The sequence below is a fragment of the Neophocaena asiaeorientalis genome, unplaced genomic scaffold (genome assembly GCF_003031525.2).
Source record: "Neophocaena asiaeorientalis asiaeorientalis breed wild unplaced genomic scaffold, Neophocaena_asiaeorientalis_V1.1 scaffold86, whole genome shotgun sequence".
NCBI classification, from domain to species: Eukaryota; Metazoa; Chordata; class Mammalia; order Artiodactyla; family Phocoenidae; genus Neophocaena; species Neophocaena asiaeorientalis.
In genome coordinates this window covers 12,695,285-12,713,267 of record NW_020175039.1, presented here as the reverse complement: position 1 = coordinate 12,713,267, position 17,983 = coordinate 12,695,285, and the positions used below count along the sequence as shown (strand labels likewise).

The window sequence follows — 17,983 nt, the reverse complement described above, 5'->3', positions numbered from 1 at the left end:
AGACCACCACACAATATTTTTGGCTTCCCTGTCCATATAAAAGTTATATTCACACTGTACTGTAGTTTGTTAAGTGTGCGATAGCATTATGTCTCAAGAAACAATGTGCATACCTTAATTAAAAACCACTTTATTACTGAAAAATACTAATCATCATCTGAGCCTTTGGTGAGTCATAATCTTTTTGCAACAGTAACATCAATGGTCACCGATCGCAGGTCACCATAACAAATATAATAATAATGAAAAAATTTGAAATACTGTGAGAACTACCAAAATGTGACACAGAGACATGAAGTGAGTAAATGCTGTTGGAAAAAATGGTGCCAATAGACTTGCTCAATGTAGGGTTGCTACAAACCTTCAATTTGTAAAAATTGCAGTATCTGTGAAGTGCAATAAAGCAAAGCCTCATAAAACAAGATACGCCTGTATATGTGTATATTTTGAATAAGAACTTTATCATAAATCCATTGTGTTCCTCTAGCTGCCTCAGTATACCCACGAACAGGGTATTTATAATAGTGACCTTTAACTACCTCACTGGACATTATGAGGATTAGTGAGATATTATGTAAATTATTTGAATTCTTTAGGTAAGCATACAAAAAATTAATTTATATTGTATAATATATTTATGTGACATTTACGTACTTTGGATGCCTTCGCAGGTTTCCACTCTTATGTGTACTAGTGACCTCAACCATAATTGTGTTACAGCTGAGACTCTGACTTCTGACTTTTACAGTGGAAGTTTTAAGTTGAAGCTATAAATCAAAAAATATTTATTAATCTTATTTAAGTTAAAAATTTAGGATGCCTTGGATTTTATAGTGCACTGGGATGGAATGTCACCTCTTATGTTGGGGGAGGGTAACATTTTATTCCTGGAAGCTGTGACACAACATAAATTGTTAAAAGCTTTCAGTGGGAATATGTGTACATAGGATTTTACTGTTTGAGACCAATAAGAAGAAGGCCCCGAAAAGTATTTTTCCACTGGAAATTGTATATATGAATTTCAAATTCATGTTTCTTTATTCTTAACCACAGGAATATACACACACATACACACACATATGTGTATGAAATAATTTCCAACTAATAACAATACTGAGGGGTAGATATGAATTTTTCGAAATGCACTGTATCTTTCAGTTTACTTCTTTCCTAGTTATCCTTGTGCATGAATCTTGACTTTTTTTGTCAAATTACTTATTCAAAGTCAATCTTAATATAGTCCTAGTGAGGTGGATGGATATCAACAGATGAGATAGAGAGAGGCTAGAGGGCAGGAATATATGATAACTTGACTTAGGATGACCCAGTGAAATGACCCCAAGCTAGAATTCCCATGATGACTTAGAGGGGTACCAGAATCAAAGATGTATAGTCTAGGCTAGATAAATGGATATATGCAAGAAACAAGAATTCGATTCTTAGTGAATTGCATTGGTAAAATAAATGAAAAGGAAGCACTGCTATCTATGTTCTAGTTCATATGAAAGTTCTGGGCAAAAGTGTTCCCAAGCAGAATGTTTTTCAAAGCTTTTAAAGAGGTATCAACAGCAGTTTAATGTCTCAGAAGTCAGCTTGCAGACAGACCTTTCTGGCAGTGTGGCTTGTTGCAAGTCCAAATAATCAGAACAAGAAGAGGAATGTTTCAGAAGCCTACCAAGGAAAAAGTGTGTTTGAACTCTGTCTGGGGAGACCAGTGCCCAATATACTTCATTTGAAATCACTCCAGTAAGAATATGTGTAAGCCAGATTAGAAACACTGGCCTAGACAGGTCACTGGGGCCCTATTTACAGAAATAATTTGTGATTATTTAACCCAATTTTTGGCCCAAAGCTCAAGAAATTCCTGGAACAGAGGTTTAAAGCCACTTTTCAAGTCAGACGCTTGGACCAAAGAAATTTTTTACATGTCTACTGTAGCCTAAATGAACCCTATGAGAGATGATTCACTAAATATTTTTATCCTCGTTTATACGTTTTATACCCTTCTCTCAACGTATTTTTCCTACCTGTTGTTTTTGACAGGCTCCAATGTTTTCTTGGCCCCGGTTGAGAGACGCTGACCCCATTCTGCGTTGTGAGATGGCTTCTACTGGAGAGGTAACTAGTTAATGATCCATGACCACTTTTATTAAATCTACTTTGAAATCTATGCTTTTATGATCTGAATATAGTAAAGCAAGTTAGTAAGTAGTTAGTGGGATACTTCTTTTGCTATCAGAGTTAAGTCTGAAAGGACTTAGGCATTTTGAGCTGAGGAAAAATCTTTGACTCTTGTAGCCCAGAGTCTAAATTCTCACTTATATTTCAACATGTGTCATTCACTTCCACATTACACATTGAGAACATCTTTCAAATATTCCTCTAGATGTCTAGGTAAATATCTGCCAGGTATTTTTATTTTAAGGTTCTCAGATCTCTCTGTAACAGCACCTCTTGCTCCCTCTAACTTTCCTTGCTACTATGAAATTAGATCATCGAGATTTTACTAGCAATATGTGGAATGAATGTACAGCAGCAGAAAGATAATGGGGCCAAAATATTTTGGGATCTGCAGATATTTGCAAAATCCCAGAACCACTTTAAAAGCAACTTTAACTTCTTGGGGATTATCTAAAAACTATAGTGGGACTGGCCACTGGATGTCCCTCTTCACTTGTGTTGAGGACTCTGTCAGCTGAAGGTTTCTTTAAGAATGTGAAATGTGTTTCTTGTAGAAAGCTGTCAGATACCAGAGAGTTCCCTACATGTTAGTGCCAGGACATTTTATGAATCACCTAGCCCTTGACAGACTTACTAGGTACAGCCTTCAGATTCTCATCAGTGCCCATGGGGGTGGCAACATCAGACTGGAAGGCGTCATTGTTTCCTCTTGGTGTTGAGGAAAATCTGAAAGGGGAAAATACCTAATTGCAACATATACGTGATATTTTATATGGTTGCCTGGTTGCAAGCAAGATCTGTGATGAGTAGCCAAGTGAAACAGGAAGGGAGGCAGTGAGGAATAAATGGCTATCTTGTTCGTATTTGGACTGATGATTGCCTTCTCTTAGCTCCTTTGCTGCTTCTGTTAATTTAATAGATGAGAAAACCTAACTTGAAAACAAGGGACTTACATTACATTTCTCTGCTGTTTAAGGAGCTACTCTGATATTCATCATGATCCCTTGGTCACTCAGTAGCAGGGCTGTTTTCAGCCAGCTCAGGATTCACATCAGGGAGAGATCTGTTTTCCTTCATGCTGTTTTCTCTAGTGTGACAAATCTATTTTCAGTACTGTATCTATGTCCATTCTGCCTCCAGACATACGTTATTGGAGTTGTTGAAATGTGAAAATATGAGAGAATTAGAAATTCAGCTCCCCCTTACTTATATCTGTTTCAGAAGTACAGAGAGATAATTCTTCTTCCATTAGAGTCATATTTCCAAGTGTCACTAAGTACAGTATTACAAGTTCTGTTCTATAACTGAAATCATCATAATAATTCTAGCTTAGTGAAATCTCAGTTATGCTTCAGAGACATTTTCAGTGTTAAAATGGCTTGTTGTGGGATTAAATAAACCTTTAGCTTTCCTAGTGGTGAGGTGGGAATGTTAGTCCTAATCTTTACTTACATATTTAACTACTTTTTATGTTATTTGTAGAAAACTGCTGAAACCTCTTGTGGGTTGTATATGCACTTATGATGGAATTGCCCAGGTTCTTTCAGTATGGTTTGGGTTCTGTTAGCTTAGGGTGACATTACTAATTTGGTTAGCCAGTTCTTGACCAAAGAAAATGTTCACTGTAGAGTAAAAAGCAGCATGTACTGGTGATCAACTGAAAATCATAGTCATGAGAACTTTCCTTTGACAGTAAGGTAGTCATTTGCTTAAAGAATGAATTTAGCCATCAGTGTTATTTACTCTAATGGTGGTTCTGTACCCGTGCCAAATGATGATGTGCATGGCAGAATCTAGTCCTGTCATGCTCAGATATACCACTTGTTCTGTAGTTAGTGTGGGCGTTCGACTTGTAGTTATATTGTAGCACAGTTACCCTAGGGGAAGCCTCTGTATATCCCAACATTATATGTTAATTTGGAATATTTTTTACTTTAGGCTATAATATTCAGGACTAGTAGCAAGGTATTTTGGTTCATTTTATGAAAACAATAATAATAATAAAAGAACAAGTTCCTTTGAGATTTTCATAGATTTATTGAATTTCTCTGAAGGCTTTCTCATACATATGAAACGACTCCTAATTGATTGACCAGCAGTTATTCATTTGTGCTACTGACCCATGAATTCATGCCCTGTTGCATAGCATACAAGACATATACCGTTATTTAAACGTTAAGTTGCATTAACATTTGGTAACTCACCATATTATGGGCCAGAAGCTATAATTTGTATCCAGATATCTCACAGTAGAATCCAGTTGCGTTGCTCCATGGAGTGTTGTTGGATAGAGAAAGAATTGCTTATTTATTCATTATGCTTAATTAAAAACACAAGATACGTCTGCCCTAGCCAGATTTTTAATCCCTGGATTCAGATTACATGGTCCTTGGGTAACTCAATAAAGTCTAGCATAGGAGTCTCTGACTTTTCATCTGTGTTTGTTTTTTGGTAAGGTTGGGTGACTATCATTTGCTTTCTTTTACTTTATTTTTTTCATTTATTCTAAACAGGTGGCTTGCTTTGGTGAAGGTATTCATACCGCATTCCTAAAGGCAATGCTTTCCACAGGATTTAAGATACCCCAGAAAGGCATCCTGATTGGAATTCAGGTAAGTGGTGTGTGGTTGTATGCATGCCTGTGGGCGCATGCTGGGAGTTGGTGGGGGAAATGACCTTAATGGTGGTATAGAAGAGGGGAGATTTGTTTAAAGTTCCACTAAAAAGACCCCAGCAACTTCTAGAAAGAACGGACATTTGTACTCTGTCTGTTCCCTGATTTTTGCCTTTTCTCATTGCAGCAGCCAACACAAATAAGTGAATAAACAACTAAAAAAAAAAAGGAAGAAAGAAAAGAAAAAAATATCTAGTGAAGTGATACTTATCCTGAACAGGATTTAGGGTAACTTCAAAAGGATTCTATTCTACTCTTTGGTTACATCTTTTCTATATTTTTATTCTTAGTTCTACCTCCTTAGCCTCTGAACCTAGGCTTTCCATAAGGTTGGGTCTCAACTCTTTTTCTGAGTCTGTATCTATGTCTGTGTCTAGTTCTTTCTCTTGACTTTCTCCTTTGCCAGCTCATTCATGTCTGTGGTATCCACTCCATCTAAAACTATCAACTTTAAATCTTTATCCTCAGCCATCCCCTGTTTCCAACAATTTGCTGGATACCTCTATCTGGATGTCTCAAACACAGCACATCCCAAACTGAAGTCAGTATTATCCCCTCCTGACCTCTGTTCCTTCCTTCCTTACATTCATTCATTCACATTTCAATTTCTACTAAATGTCAAAGATTCAAAGTTGAAGAAGACATGGGCATTATTTGAGAAATTTTCTTAGCCTGACACTCCAAGACGAATTGAAAGTTCTTAAAGGGCAGTGACTTAATGGGCTTAAGAAAGTCAGCACATCCCACAGTGTACTGTGGAAGTTCTTGAAATATTGTTACTTAGTAAACCTTCTAAGTCAAAGCAGGGTGAAGTAATTATACGTGAATATCTTCATACAGTGAGAAGGACATTATTAGTTTACTATTGCAAGTCAAATGTAAATCTTAGGGCAAAATGGGAGCCAGGAAACTCTTATTACTCCTTGGAATATTATTACAAGAGTGTACAAACTGTTTGTTTATAAATTTCCTGAAAAATACTAGATGTTTCCCAACTGATCATTCACTTTCATTTGAGGTTAGTAATTCTTGGAGCCTATAATAACAATGGATGGTTTTATATATCACCCCTGCCATACTTTTAATAATTTCAAATCCTGCATGGTTACATACAAATCAATAAAAATATAATTAGAATAATACCAGGTATTTTCAAATCAGTGGGTAATTGTTAGAGATGCTGTCGCATTAGAGTGCCTTAATATCAGCAAATTAGTCTCTGGAGACTGGATGGGTAGCGGCTTTGGAGAAGTTTCTGCAAAGACTAAACTGGGATTTTGCTTCATAAAGGTGCCAGAAGGGCGATGGTGAACAGTTAGAACAGAAGCTAACAAGATGAATTGCAATTGCGAAGCTTAATGGCAGTTCAGAGACACATCACACCATATGAGAGACTCATCACATTATAATGGGTATTAAGTATTATTAAGTCACAAGTATAAGAGTATTTCTCCAACTTCTAGTTATGGCTTAAAGTTTAATGTGAGACCTGGGGGCATCCAGAGGAGACCATGCCCTTAGTCCCTGTCCTCACAACTAATCAGAATAGTGCTAACATTTTAAAATACCACTTTAAGAAGGCAGTGATGTATAAAATAGTGCCTTGTTTGGTTCCAGTGCTGCAGGGAAATGTAAAGCAAAAATTAATTTGATCCCCATGAAGTACTAGTGTGATTTTGGCATCAGTGAACAGAATTTTTGCTTTGTAGGGAAAAAAGGGGGTTTGTAGGGAAAAAAAAGTTTTCTTAAAGCAATGAGGTTTTGTCCATTTAAGTTTTACCTTTCAGTGTATTCTTTTTTAAAGATATCAGTGTTCCAGCAGCTACATGAATTTTTGCAAAGAACTTTCTCCCTGTGCATGCATACATAATGTAAGGAATTTAAATATATATGTATTTTAATTACAGAACTTAAAAAGTATATTTAAAGAAATATTTAATAATAAAGTTATATTTAATAAAATATTTGCAGCTGTGGTAAAATTGATCATTAAGACTCTAAGCCTCTAGAGATATGCAAAAATCATTTTCTAACCTACTTTATATGGGAGGCAAAGAAAAGCTGCCATCACCAACAGTCAGTGTATAATCTCTTCATTATTATATGGAGGATTTTCATTTATAGTGATTTCTTTAAAAAGGATAATCACAAATTTAACTGAACAATATGACAGAATATACTAACCCTAGAGTTAATAGCTAAAACTCACTGGACATCTTCTTAGGCAGAATGGGAACAAATCTACCTAAGCTTCATATTAACTGTGGATAAAGTAATTATAATTCCATATTTCAGGATACATTATGCTTAAAAAAACACATTTTATTTAACATGATTCCACTTAGACAGAAGAATTCATATAAATTCATACAAATACATAAAGTCAGAACTGAAAAGGACCTAAAATAGTACTGCTAATATATAAACAGGGTTAAGGCCAGTAAATACAAGAGAAGAAATTTCGTTGAGTTATGTACTAAGAAAGAAAGTCCACCATTGCATTTTGATTTCCTGAGATAAACATTCATTTAGCATGATGTTATGTAGACTTCAAACACAGAAGAGCCCTGGTAGCCAGCACTGTCGCAGTTAATTTGCTTTATTATTCCTTCATGTATATATGGGGAGATTGGTCAACATCTATAACATTTATTTGAAGTAAAGGTCTTCTTTTCTCATCATTGCCGCACCCTGACCCAGCTACCTGCTATGAGTAGAAAGATTTAATGGAAGAAACCTTACCTCTAACTTTTCACAGCAGGTTGCAAGAGAAAATTGGGGGAAAAGAGAAATATGGAGGAAAGGCAAAAGGGACGCTGAGCCGGGAAACATTTTTTCTTATTGTTGGTAGTTTAACACATATTTCAAATTTTAATTTATCACTAGCAAGTATCAACCACGACTCAACATTTAGCAAATAGATCGTGTGTGTGTGTGTGTATGTGTGTGTACATGCTCATTAGTTATATTTCAGTGTTCCTAATTTTTCTTTTTTTCTCTTTCCTACCCTACTCCTTCACACACAGAGACCCTCTGTTTCTGCCTTCTCAAAGTTAATCCTATGGTCAAATTACTTGGGAAGTTTGAAATATTCATGACATCAATCTTGCGTAACTAGGACTTAGGGAAAAAAAAAAATCAAGATTTAGATTTTGTCAAAGGATCCTTGTCAGGCTTCCCTGGTGGTGCAGTGGTTGAGAGTCCGCCTGCTGATGCAGGGGACACAGGTTTGTGCCCTGGTCTGGGAAGATCCCACATGCCGCACAGTGGCTAGGCCCGTGAGCCATGGCCACTGAGCCTGCACGTCCGGAGCCTGTGCTCCGCAACGGGAGAGGCCACAACAGTGAGAGGCCCGCATACTGCAAAAAAAAAAAAAAAAAAAAAGGATCCTTGTCAACTATTATATGTACTGTGTCTCTACCAAGACCCTTTCCATAAGCATAGATCCTAATATAAGAAAGGCGTAATGTAGGTTTATGTGGCAACAAAATCGTCTTTGACTTTCCTGCAATATTTCCATCAGGGTTTATTTTTAGTTGCTATGAGTAGGCAATCTGCCTTGTTTTGAAGTTTTCTGGAACACCCTTTAACAATAAATGATTTACTCTAGAGTAGATCAAGAGCCCTCACTGTATTTTCCCCTCTGATTGGGCTATTCAGTGATGCTTGTGAAGAGTACCATCCTGACATCTGCGCTTCAGCATTGCCCAGGAACACAAAGCAAGCATTTTATTTGAAAAAGACAACTCCAAGTGACATGAATAACCTTTTATCTTCAATACAGAATCATTAGGAACAACCATAGCATTGTCAATCCAGACGTCCCAGTAGAGTCCACAGGCATGACACAGCCTTAACTTGGCTTTTGGTTCTGTAGCCAGAAGTTGGATTAATGTGAAAATGATAATTAGAGGAAATATTTATTTTTATCATTTTTAAAAGACTTTCTTCCTTATAAATGTTTTCCAGGAAATAAATCAGCTTGTACTTTTCACCTTTAGTAACAAATGGTTTCTTACCCAGGTATTTTCAATCAGCTATTAAATCTGGGGCTACTCAGATGCAAGCTGACAGCTGTAATTTCTTTTTGTAGAGAGCCTATTTTGTGTCACAAGTGTTCAATACATGTTTGATAGAAGTTTATAATGTGACTATGAAAGCCAACACCCCAGACCAGAAGGCAGAGTAGTTCCCTGGCTGGAAACTGCCAATACTGTCATGTCGGATGTTTATCTTTTCCACCTGGGGGACAACACTGAAACAGATCCATAATGAGGTTCTGACTGGTATCTGCAGGTCAGACAGTATTTGAAATGCAGCTTAGTGACTCCAGAGCCCATTCTTTTACTCTTTGCCAAACTGAGCTCCAAATGATTGACTTATTGTAGGGAACGGTGCATGAACTACTAGGACAGGGCCTAGTTATTGAAGTGCAGTCCAAAGTTAGAATTCAGCAATTAGAACGGGTTGAACAGCAAAACATCCAACAAGGCTGACTTGGTGCTGAGCGCCTAATCCAGGTGACTTTAAATTCTCCCTGACCAGGAAAAGGGTCCATCCAGAGCTGGGGTGAATCTGATTCTACAGGCAGAGACTAAGTGGATTAAATAGGGGGTGAAGGAATTTGAGGGGTAAGAAGTAAGACAGTAGAAAGCAAGACAATGTGGATGGAATTTCATCTATATCGGAAAATAAGTAAGAGGTTATACTCATTAAAGGAGAATAGAAGGATAAAACTTGTCATCTTTGAATAGAAAGCACCTGGCAACACATGGCATTGCCTTTTATGACATGAGAGAATGCCATATTGCATGACTAAATGAATAACATGTATATCTGGAAAGTGAATTCAGTTAAATTCCTTTAATTTCAGCAATCATTCCGTCCACAATTCCTTGGTGTGGCTGAACAATTACACAATGAAGGCTTCAAGGTATGTGGTATTAATTTTTTAAGTTGTTTTCTGTCAGCATTCTATCTGCAGAAAAGAATACTGAAGAATATTAGCGAATAAAATAGCGCAAAATATAACCTCTCCACTTGAAAGATGTCTAACTTGACAGTTTCAAAACGTCAATGGAATAAACTAATTAGAAAGACTAGCTTTAAGTTTTAACACAATTACCACAAACAATAAAATTTGCTGGCTAAAAACTTAGAGAGGTTTGCATACACAGAATTGGGATAAAGTTTCAATGTGTTTCCATATATTTTCCATTTTTCCATTTTCTGTTTCCATACGAAGTCATAGTTTCCAGGTGTTAACAGTTACAGGCAAAACTTCTTTGCCCTGAATATCCCCACACAAAGCCTGGTTCTGTAAAACAGAATGAGTCCCAAGGCTCATTGGACCTGTGGTCATGAGGGTTTGTTGGCCTAATAACAATGAATTTTCAGCCATCAACAACTCTTTATTTTTCTCCTCTACAAAAGCAGTTACAATTGAGGTTATTAAATTTTTTCTTACTGCAAATATTTTAAAAATATTTAAAGTGCCCATGACTCTAGTTGCTGAGTCTAAATCTCTATTTCTGACATCATTTTGCATCTCATATTCAGCAGTTTTTTCTGCTCTATGCTTTAAATGACACGTGTGTCCCAGTGGGTGTCTTTGTTCTGTGAAAACTTTCCCTGTGATACAGTAACCGACTTTTCCATCTTAAATGCAGCTCTTTGCTACGGAAGCCACATCAGACTGGCTCAATGCCAACAATGTCCCTGCCACCCCAGTGGCGTGGCCGTCTCAAGAAGGACAGAATCCCAGCCTCTCTTCCATCAGAAAGTAAGAACTGGGCAGAATATTCTGAGATGGCAAAACAGATGAAGGATTAACTTTGGGAACTATTGTGATGTAAATATATCACCTTACCCTATAGCAAGTCTTCTAAAAGTCTTCTTAGTCATCCAATTTAAAATGGTGAAATTGGTGAACGATAGTAAAGCTTCCTTCTCATGAACTTTGCTATTACTACAAAACACATAATTCCATATATGTACATGGTGATATGTAGCATCTCTCAAAATGTCTCCTAGTAAGTATCCATTCCTTGACTGACACCAGGATCTCAGTGGTGAGAATCATGGGCATGAAGAATGTAATGCAGCACTCTGTATCTTATGGCAAACTTACATTGTGTATATCAAAAATGCTCAGCTGCATTTCACTGAGGTTGTACATCAATGAATCAGTCAGTTTACTGAGGACTTGCAGCATGCAGGACACTAGGGGGAGTGCTATGGTAATGTCATCTATTGTATTACCTAATTTGCCATTCTTTGATCAGGTTGGTTGTTATTCCATTCTTATGGTGTGAGATGATATCTCATTGTAGTTTTGATTTGCATTTCTCTAATGATTAATGATGTTGAGCATTCTTTCATGTGTTTGTTGGCAATCTGTATACCTTCTTTGGAGAAATGTCTATTTAGGTCTTCTGCCCACTTTCGGATTGGGTTGTTTGTTTTTTTGTTATTGAGCTGCATGAGCTGCTTGTAAATTTTGGAGATTAATCCTTTGTCAGTTGTTTCATTTGCAAATATTTTCTCCAATTCTGAGGGTTGTCTTTTCATCTTGTTTATGGTTTCCTTTGCTGTGCAACAGTTTTTAAGTTCCATTAGGTCCCATTTGTTTGTTTTTAATTTCCATTTCTCTAGGAGGTGGGTCAAAAAGGATCTTGCTGTGATTTATGGCATAGAGTGTTCTGCCTATGTTTTCCTCTAAGAGTTTATAGTGTCTGGCCTTACATTTAGGTCTTTAATCCATTTTGAGTTTATTTTTGTGTATAGTGTTAGGGAGTGTTCTAATTTCATTATTTTACATGTAGCTGTCCAGTTTTCCCAGCACCACTTATTGAAGAGGCTGTCTTTTCTCCGTTGTATATTCTTTGCTCCTTTATCAAAGATATGCTGACCATAGGTGTGTGGGTTTATATCTGGGCTTTCTATCCTGTCCCAGTGATCTATATTTCTGTTTTTGTGCTAGTACCATACTATCTTGATTACTGTAGCTTTGTAGCATAGTCTGAAGTCAGGGAGCCTGATTCCTCCAGCTCCGCTTTTCTTTCTCAAGATTGCTTTGGCTGTTTGGGGTCTTTTGTGTTTCCATACAAATTATGAAATGTTTTGTTCTAGGTCTGTTTAATCTGTATAATGCTTTCAATAGTATAGTCATTTTCACAATGTTGATTCTTCCAATCCAAGAACATGGTATATCTCTCCATCTGTTTATATCATCTTTAATTTCTTTCATCAGTGTCATGGTTTTCTGCATACAGGTCTTTTGTCTCCTTAGGTAGGTTTATTCCTAGGTATTTTATTCTTTCTGTTGCAGTGGTAAATGGGAGTGTTTCCTTAATTTTTCATCATTAGTGTATAGGAATGCAAGAGATTTCTGTACATTAATTTTGAATCCTGCTACTTTACCAAATTCATTGATTAGCTCTAGTAGTTTTCTGGTAGCATCTTTAGGATTCTGTACATCACTAGGTTTTGTAAGACATTTATTTCAGCACACTACGTGAGCCTTCAGGAACACCATTACATCAACACTTATGGAGCTATGTGGCACGGGTACATGGGAGATAATTCTCAGGTGCTACAGGATGTTACAGCCTACTGAATGGCTAAGTCATACCAAATTCTATGTGATATACTATTTGATAGGGCTCTTAAGAAAGTAACCTAAATTATTATCAAATTAATAAAAGAAGGGCACATTGTTCTGACTTTAGTAGACTTCTAATGATGCTATATGCCCTCCTTAGGGCTTTGTAAAACAATACTTCATGCTTTTGACATTTTGATTAAATGTCTCCTAGTGTGTGTAGTAGCCCAGCAACAGAATGTGAAATGTTTTAATTTAAAATCAGGCGACCTGTATTTCCACACCATCAGCTAAGGCACTGGAAAACAGGCAATGAAGTAAAGTTGATCTGAGGGGGGAGTATGGGGGCCGAATGGCCTTCAGTGCTGGAGGAACCACCTCCTGTAAAATAAATAATTGTCTATCAAATTACTAGTTCTTGCTATGGATAGATAGCATTTTAAAGAGAAACAAGTATTTCCATTCGATTAGTTAGGCATTCACCAGAATTCTTTCAAGAACACAACAAAAATTTATAACCCCCAAATGTGTGTAATTTGTACATCTGCTTAGGAATAAGGGAGGGCAGGTGTCAATCAACTCAGTATGGAATGGACTTGAATGGTTAAGAGAAGTAATTTACATTAGTATTTAGAAAAACTAATTATAAAATATACATAGTCTCCTGCAAACTTGTGTTTATTTTGTTTATTCCTCCAGGTTGATTAGAGACGGCAGCATTGACTTGGTGATTAACCTCCCCAATAACAACACTAAATTTGTCCATGATAATTATGTGATTCGGAGGACAGCTGTTGACAGTGGAATTGCTCTCCTCACTAATTTCCAGGTATGTTCTTTTTCTCAAAGATAGCCTGCCTGAGGGTTTTTATTTCTGCGCCTCCCTTAAGAATGCACATCTCTCTTCTCCCTTTCTTGTAACTTTCAGAATGGAGAAGAATTTCTAAATAGAATCTAAAATAATGGTCTATTTTGGTAGGTCATGGCCTATCTGAGACAGTTGGTGATCAAGGAGTTGAGATAATCAGAAGCCATGGATAGCCATGGTTCTCTCATTACCCATACAATTATCCTTTAAATAACATGTGTGGTGTGGCATGGAATAAAGTTACACAGTTTTTATTCCATCGTGTCTAAATGAAAGCCACCGCATAAAAGCAACAGGTTAATGATCATTGAAGATCCAGATACAGTGCAAACACTTGTCCAGTTCACAGGAAATGATCGCAGGAGGTATGTTCCCTTCCACTTGGACATGACCCACCAAATTTATCACAGGGAGAAGAAATGTTTGTCAAGACTCGTTAACTTTCTGCCCATTGTATTTTTTCCCCCTCAGTCAGTTTTAATCCCCATCGGGGGTGGGGGGAAATAAGCTTATTCATGTTGAGGTCTGAGATACAGGAGAAAGTCCCCGTTAAATAAAAATGTTTGTGTCTTCCATCTCCTGCCCCTTTGAAAATTGGGAACAGAAACTGTGACTTTTCACTCCTGCTTCATTAAACATTCGCTTTCATTTCATATGCGTTGCTAAGATTCCTACCCTTATATTTTCAGGTGACCAAACTTTTTGCGGAAGCTGTGAAGAAATCTCGCAATGTGGACGCCAAGAGTCTCTTCCACTACAGGCAGTACGGTGCTGGGAAAGCGGCATAGAGAAACGATGCCCCATCTCCATTCTTAAATCAACCTAAGCCACTTTTTTATCTAGAGAAACTGATTCACAACTTTCTTTCCCAGAGAGGAATATTGATATCAAGGTTTATTTCAGTTTACTTAGTTATGCCTTAACATTCTCTTCTTTCACAATTAAATTGTTGTCACTTTTTAAAAACCTTACTTAGAGAGTCCTTCACAAGAATTCCTTCCTTTACTAAATGCCTTATTTTTGGTGTGCTAAGCTTACCTACATGCTTCTTTGCAGCTAACATTTTATGGTGCTGATTAACGATGATCAAGGTCGAAAAAGTTGCTGCTCTATCTTCTGAACTCTTTCTATATACACTTTACGGACACTATTGTCATTGTTTTTAAATACCATCTGCCATACTCAGGACACTTTAACAAAGGCAGAATACTATAAAAATGGTTAAAATGAAATATGGATTTAATTTATGAACTCCTCCATCGTGATGTCTGTGTATTGCTTCTTTGTAATCATCATTCTCTCTGGCTTAACCAGGAATATCCTTATCCCCTCCCACAGTGCTGAATTTGAGACGTGTGACAGAGGTCTTTAAAGTATGGATTTCTTTAAAGGACACTGGTTTGCAGTTTTGTGTTTTGTAGTATGTCAGCAGATGGTGGATACCGCTGAGGTGGTTTATTCTTGTTTTCCTTTGGATTTGTAACCTGAGCCAAGTGAAATCCTCAGATTTATGCCATCTCTGCAATCCCCCCCTCCTTCCTGCCAACTTTGGAATAACTTGGAAGTTATGTTCATTCCCTTCAGATTATAGATTCTGTTGATCTACTGAGTCCCACTCTGCGATGAGCGTTTTACACATTTTAAGCACAAGATCCTTGTTCCTTCTACATATAAGAAAAGTCCTTCCTACAGTCAGCCTTTGTCACTTTTAAACTTTTTGTGTTATTACAAGCGCTCTAATTGTGAACTTTTAAATAAAATACTATCAACAGACAGTTGTATTCTTGTTGTATTCTTGCTATTATGTGTTCATTTATTTTTACATTGATACACAAAATCTGTTCATTTCTCTGATGAAACAGGGTTTTGGGCCAAGATTATATCTTTTTTTACTTTTTCTATTCAAAGCCCTATAGGATATGAACAAATTAATATTAAAATTAATGAAGCTTAAACTGTTACATTTCTCTTTTTTTTTCTCCTCCCCTAGCTTGCTTATAAATCTCATTAAAAATTTATTATCTTTTTATGTAGTTATATACTACCCTTGATCTGGACCCTTTCAAACATACAGCTATAATCACACACTGACTAATGATTGCCACACATATATAGTAAACTAAACTTTTAAAAAACGTCTTGCATAACACAGAGAAAAGCACTTGAACGCAGTCAGAGGCTGATCCATATCGTCTGAAACATAGTGCCAATGGCCGTGGTGATATCATATCCCAGAAATGCCACCTAAAACGTGGCTTTGTGAAATTTCTAAGATAATGACATAATAGCTTTTATCCTTTCCCTTGATATAGATCTACATGAAAGTTTTTAAAATTTATTTTCCCCTTCTTTCCCTCTTGTTATCATTGTGGTTGAGACCTTCCTTACTTTGCTTTTTTTTTTGGTGGTACGCGGGACTCTCACTGTTGTGGCCTCTCCGGTTGCGGAGCACAGACTCCGGACGTGCAGGCTCAGCGGCCATGGCTCACGGGCCCAGCCGCTTCGCGGCATGTGGGATCTTCCTGGACCGGGGCACGAACCCGTGTCCCCTGCATCGGCAGGCGAACTCTCAACCACTGCGCCACCAGGGAAGCCCAAGATCTTCCTTACTTCTTCCCCATAATATTATATTAATATACTCCCTGATCATCGATTCATTCACCTAAAAATATTTAATGAGTTTCTTCAAGTTTTAGTGTAGAATATACTATGATCCCTCCTACACCTATTATTCTAGTACTTTTCTGATGCTGTATTACTTTGCACCATCACACCACCAGCACAACCATAATAAGTAACTAACATTATGGAGTATCTGCTATTGCTCAGGTAGTTCTAAGTCCTTTACATGAGTTAACCCATTTAATCCTCAAAATATCCCTATGAGTAGGTGCTGTCACCTCCATATTATAAATAAACCGAAGCACCAGAAGTTAATTAACATGCCCAGGGTCACACAAAATGCAGTTTCATTTTTTTATATCTTGTATTTTAATGAAGACAGACATGTTAAAAAAAAAATCACTTCTCACAGTGAAGAAAAGACTTGCTTGCAGAGATCAGGAAAAGGCTTTTCTGGGGAGATAGTCTCAGGTGTTGTCTTGTACAGTGTGTTGTAGTTCTCCAGGTAGACTAGAGGATAAGCATACTCATTTGAGGAAATTACAAGCAGCCTGGTATACCTGGAGCTCAAGGCATGTGTGGAGAGAAAGAGCTATGGGGAGAGGTTGAGAATGAATTCTTAGTTATGCATGTTTAAACCACATAGAAATTTTAAAACTTTTTATTTGGAAAGAATTTTGCACTTAAAAATTTGCAAAAATAAAAATAGTACACCCTTTACCCAGATTTGCCTATTGGTAATATTTTACCCCATTTGATTTAGTATTGCTTTCTCTGTCTATCCTCTATCAATCATCTATCTATCATGTATCTATCTATCATGTATCTATCTATCTAAATACACATGTATATATACACACTCAGAGGAAGAGAAAAATTACACTTTGACCAAAAGTAAGCAGTTAGTGACCAATTTAGAAAAGTAACTCATAATTAGAAACAAAAGAATTGCTTGCTGAAAGTACCAAAAGGTCAAAGTAATAGTTTTGTGTCGTGGAAATTTTATAAAGGCTCTCAATTTTTATATTAATTTGAAGAAGCTATTTGTAAAATACAATAAAATGAGAAGAGTAGTAATAATTAATCAAGCAGTACTGTTTCTAAATAATCACTATATTTTTGTTCCTGAAATAAAGGGTTTTGGGGAAACGGAAGATGATACACACTCTCTCCAAGGTGCTGAAAATGAAATTATATTAATTTTTGTTTTTGTTACCTTTGGGTTTCCTAATGTTCCAAATTTTAGGAAAGAACTAAACACAAATAAATAACGCATTCAGTAGTTTGGTTGGCGGAGGGAAATGCAAGAAAATGAAAGCAGATTTGTGTTCAGATTTGACAAGGCTTTGTCCTTTTGGAACATTTGTACTCTTTTATACAAACAGGTTAACACATTTTAAAACCTCTGAATCTGTTATATATCACCAGTGCAGACAACATACGGGCTATGTCTGTAGAGCTGAATAAACATCAAACTAGCATTTTCCATGCTGAGAATTCAACAGTGGGCAAGGAGGACCAGCTCTACTGATTGGGGTGTAAAGGAGCGCAGCCAGCTTGTGAAATGAAGAAGAAAGAGGACTAAAGAATGATCCAATTAGAGATGTAGGATTTTACAGCTTTGGAAAGGTAAGTAGAGTATTTTAACTGTACTTGTGTCAAACTTTCCTCTTAAACAGCATTCCTACTGGAAACTTTTTAAAAAACAGCTACTACATTCATGTATCTCAACAGCTGCAGGTACTTGAACCTCAGCTTCTACAGTGTCCACAGCTTCTTGAACAGGGAAAGTGGAAATTATCAGAGAAACAAACCAAGGCTGAATGCAGTTAAGTGCTCTGTAATTACACACCAGTATTACCATTTGGATGCTGGTGCGGCTCCCTTGCAGGCACAGGTGCCATAAATGCTCACATACACCCAATGAAATCCACAAAGACCTTTCATTATATACCACTGGAGACACCCTTAGCTTGAAAAAGACTAGCTTAAATTTCCTTCTTTCCTGTCTTTCTCTTACCACTTCTTTTTCCTT

The 17,983-nt window shown here is 36.9% G+C and overlaps 1 protein-coding gene across 1 annotated transcript in view; it reads left to right on the top strand.

Moving 5' to 3' along the window:
• CPS1 (carbamoyl-phosphate synthase 1) overlaps positions 1-15,095 on the top strand; it is a 140,413-nt gene extending 125,318 nt beyond the window's left edge. Inside the window, exons 33-38 of the mRNA XM_024763188.1 lie at positions 2,044-2,118; positions 4,695-4,793; positions 9,729-9,788; positions 10,525-10,637; positions 13,158-13,287; positions 14,016-15,095. Of these exons, the coding sequence (XP_024618956.1) occupies positions 2,044-2,118; positions 4,695-4,793; positions 9,729-9,788; positions 10,525-10,637; positions 13,158-13,287; positions 14,016-14,114 (576 nt within the window). The 3' untranslated portion in view covers positions 14,115-15,095. The remainder of the gene's footprint in view (positions 1-2,043; positions 2,119-4,694; positions 4,794-9,728; positions 9,789-10,524; positions 10,638-13,157; positions 13,288-14,015) is intronic.
• Positions 15,096-17,983: the final 2,888 nt, after the last annotated feature.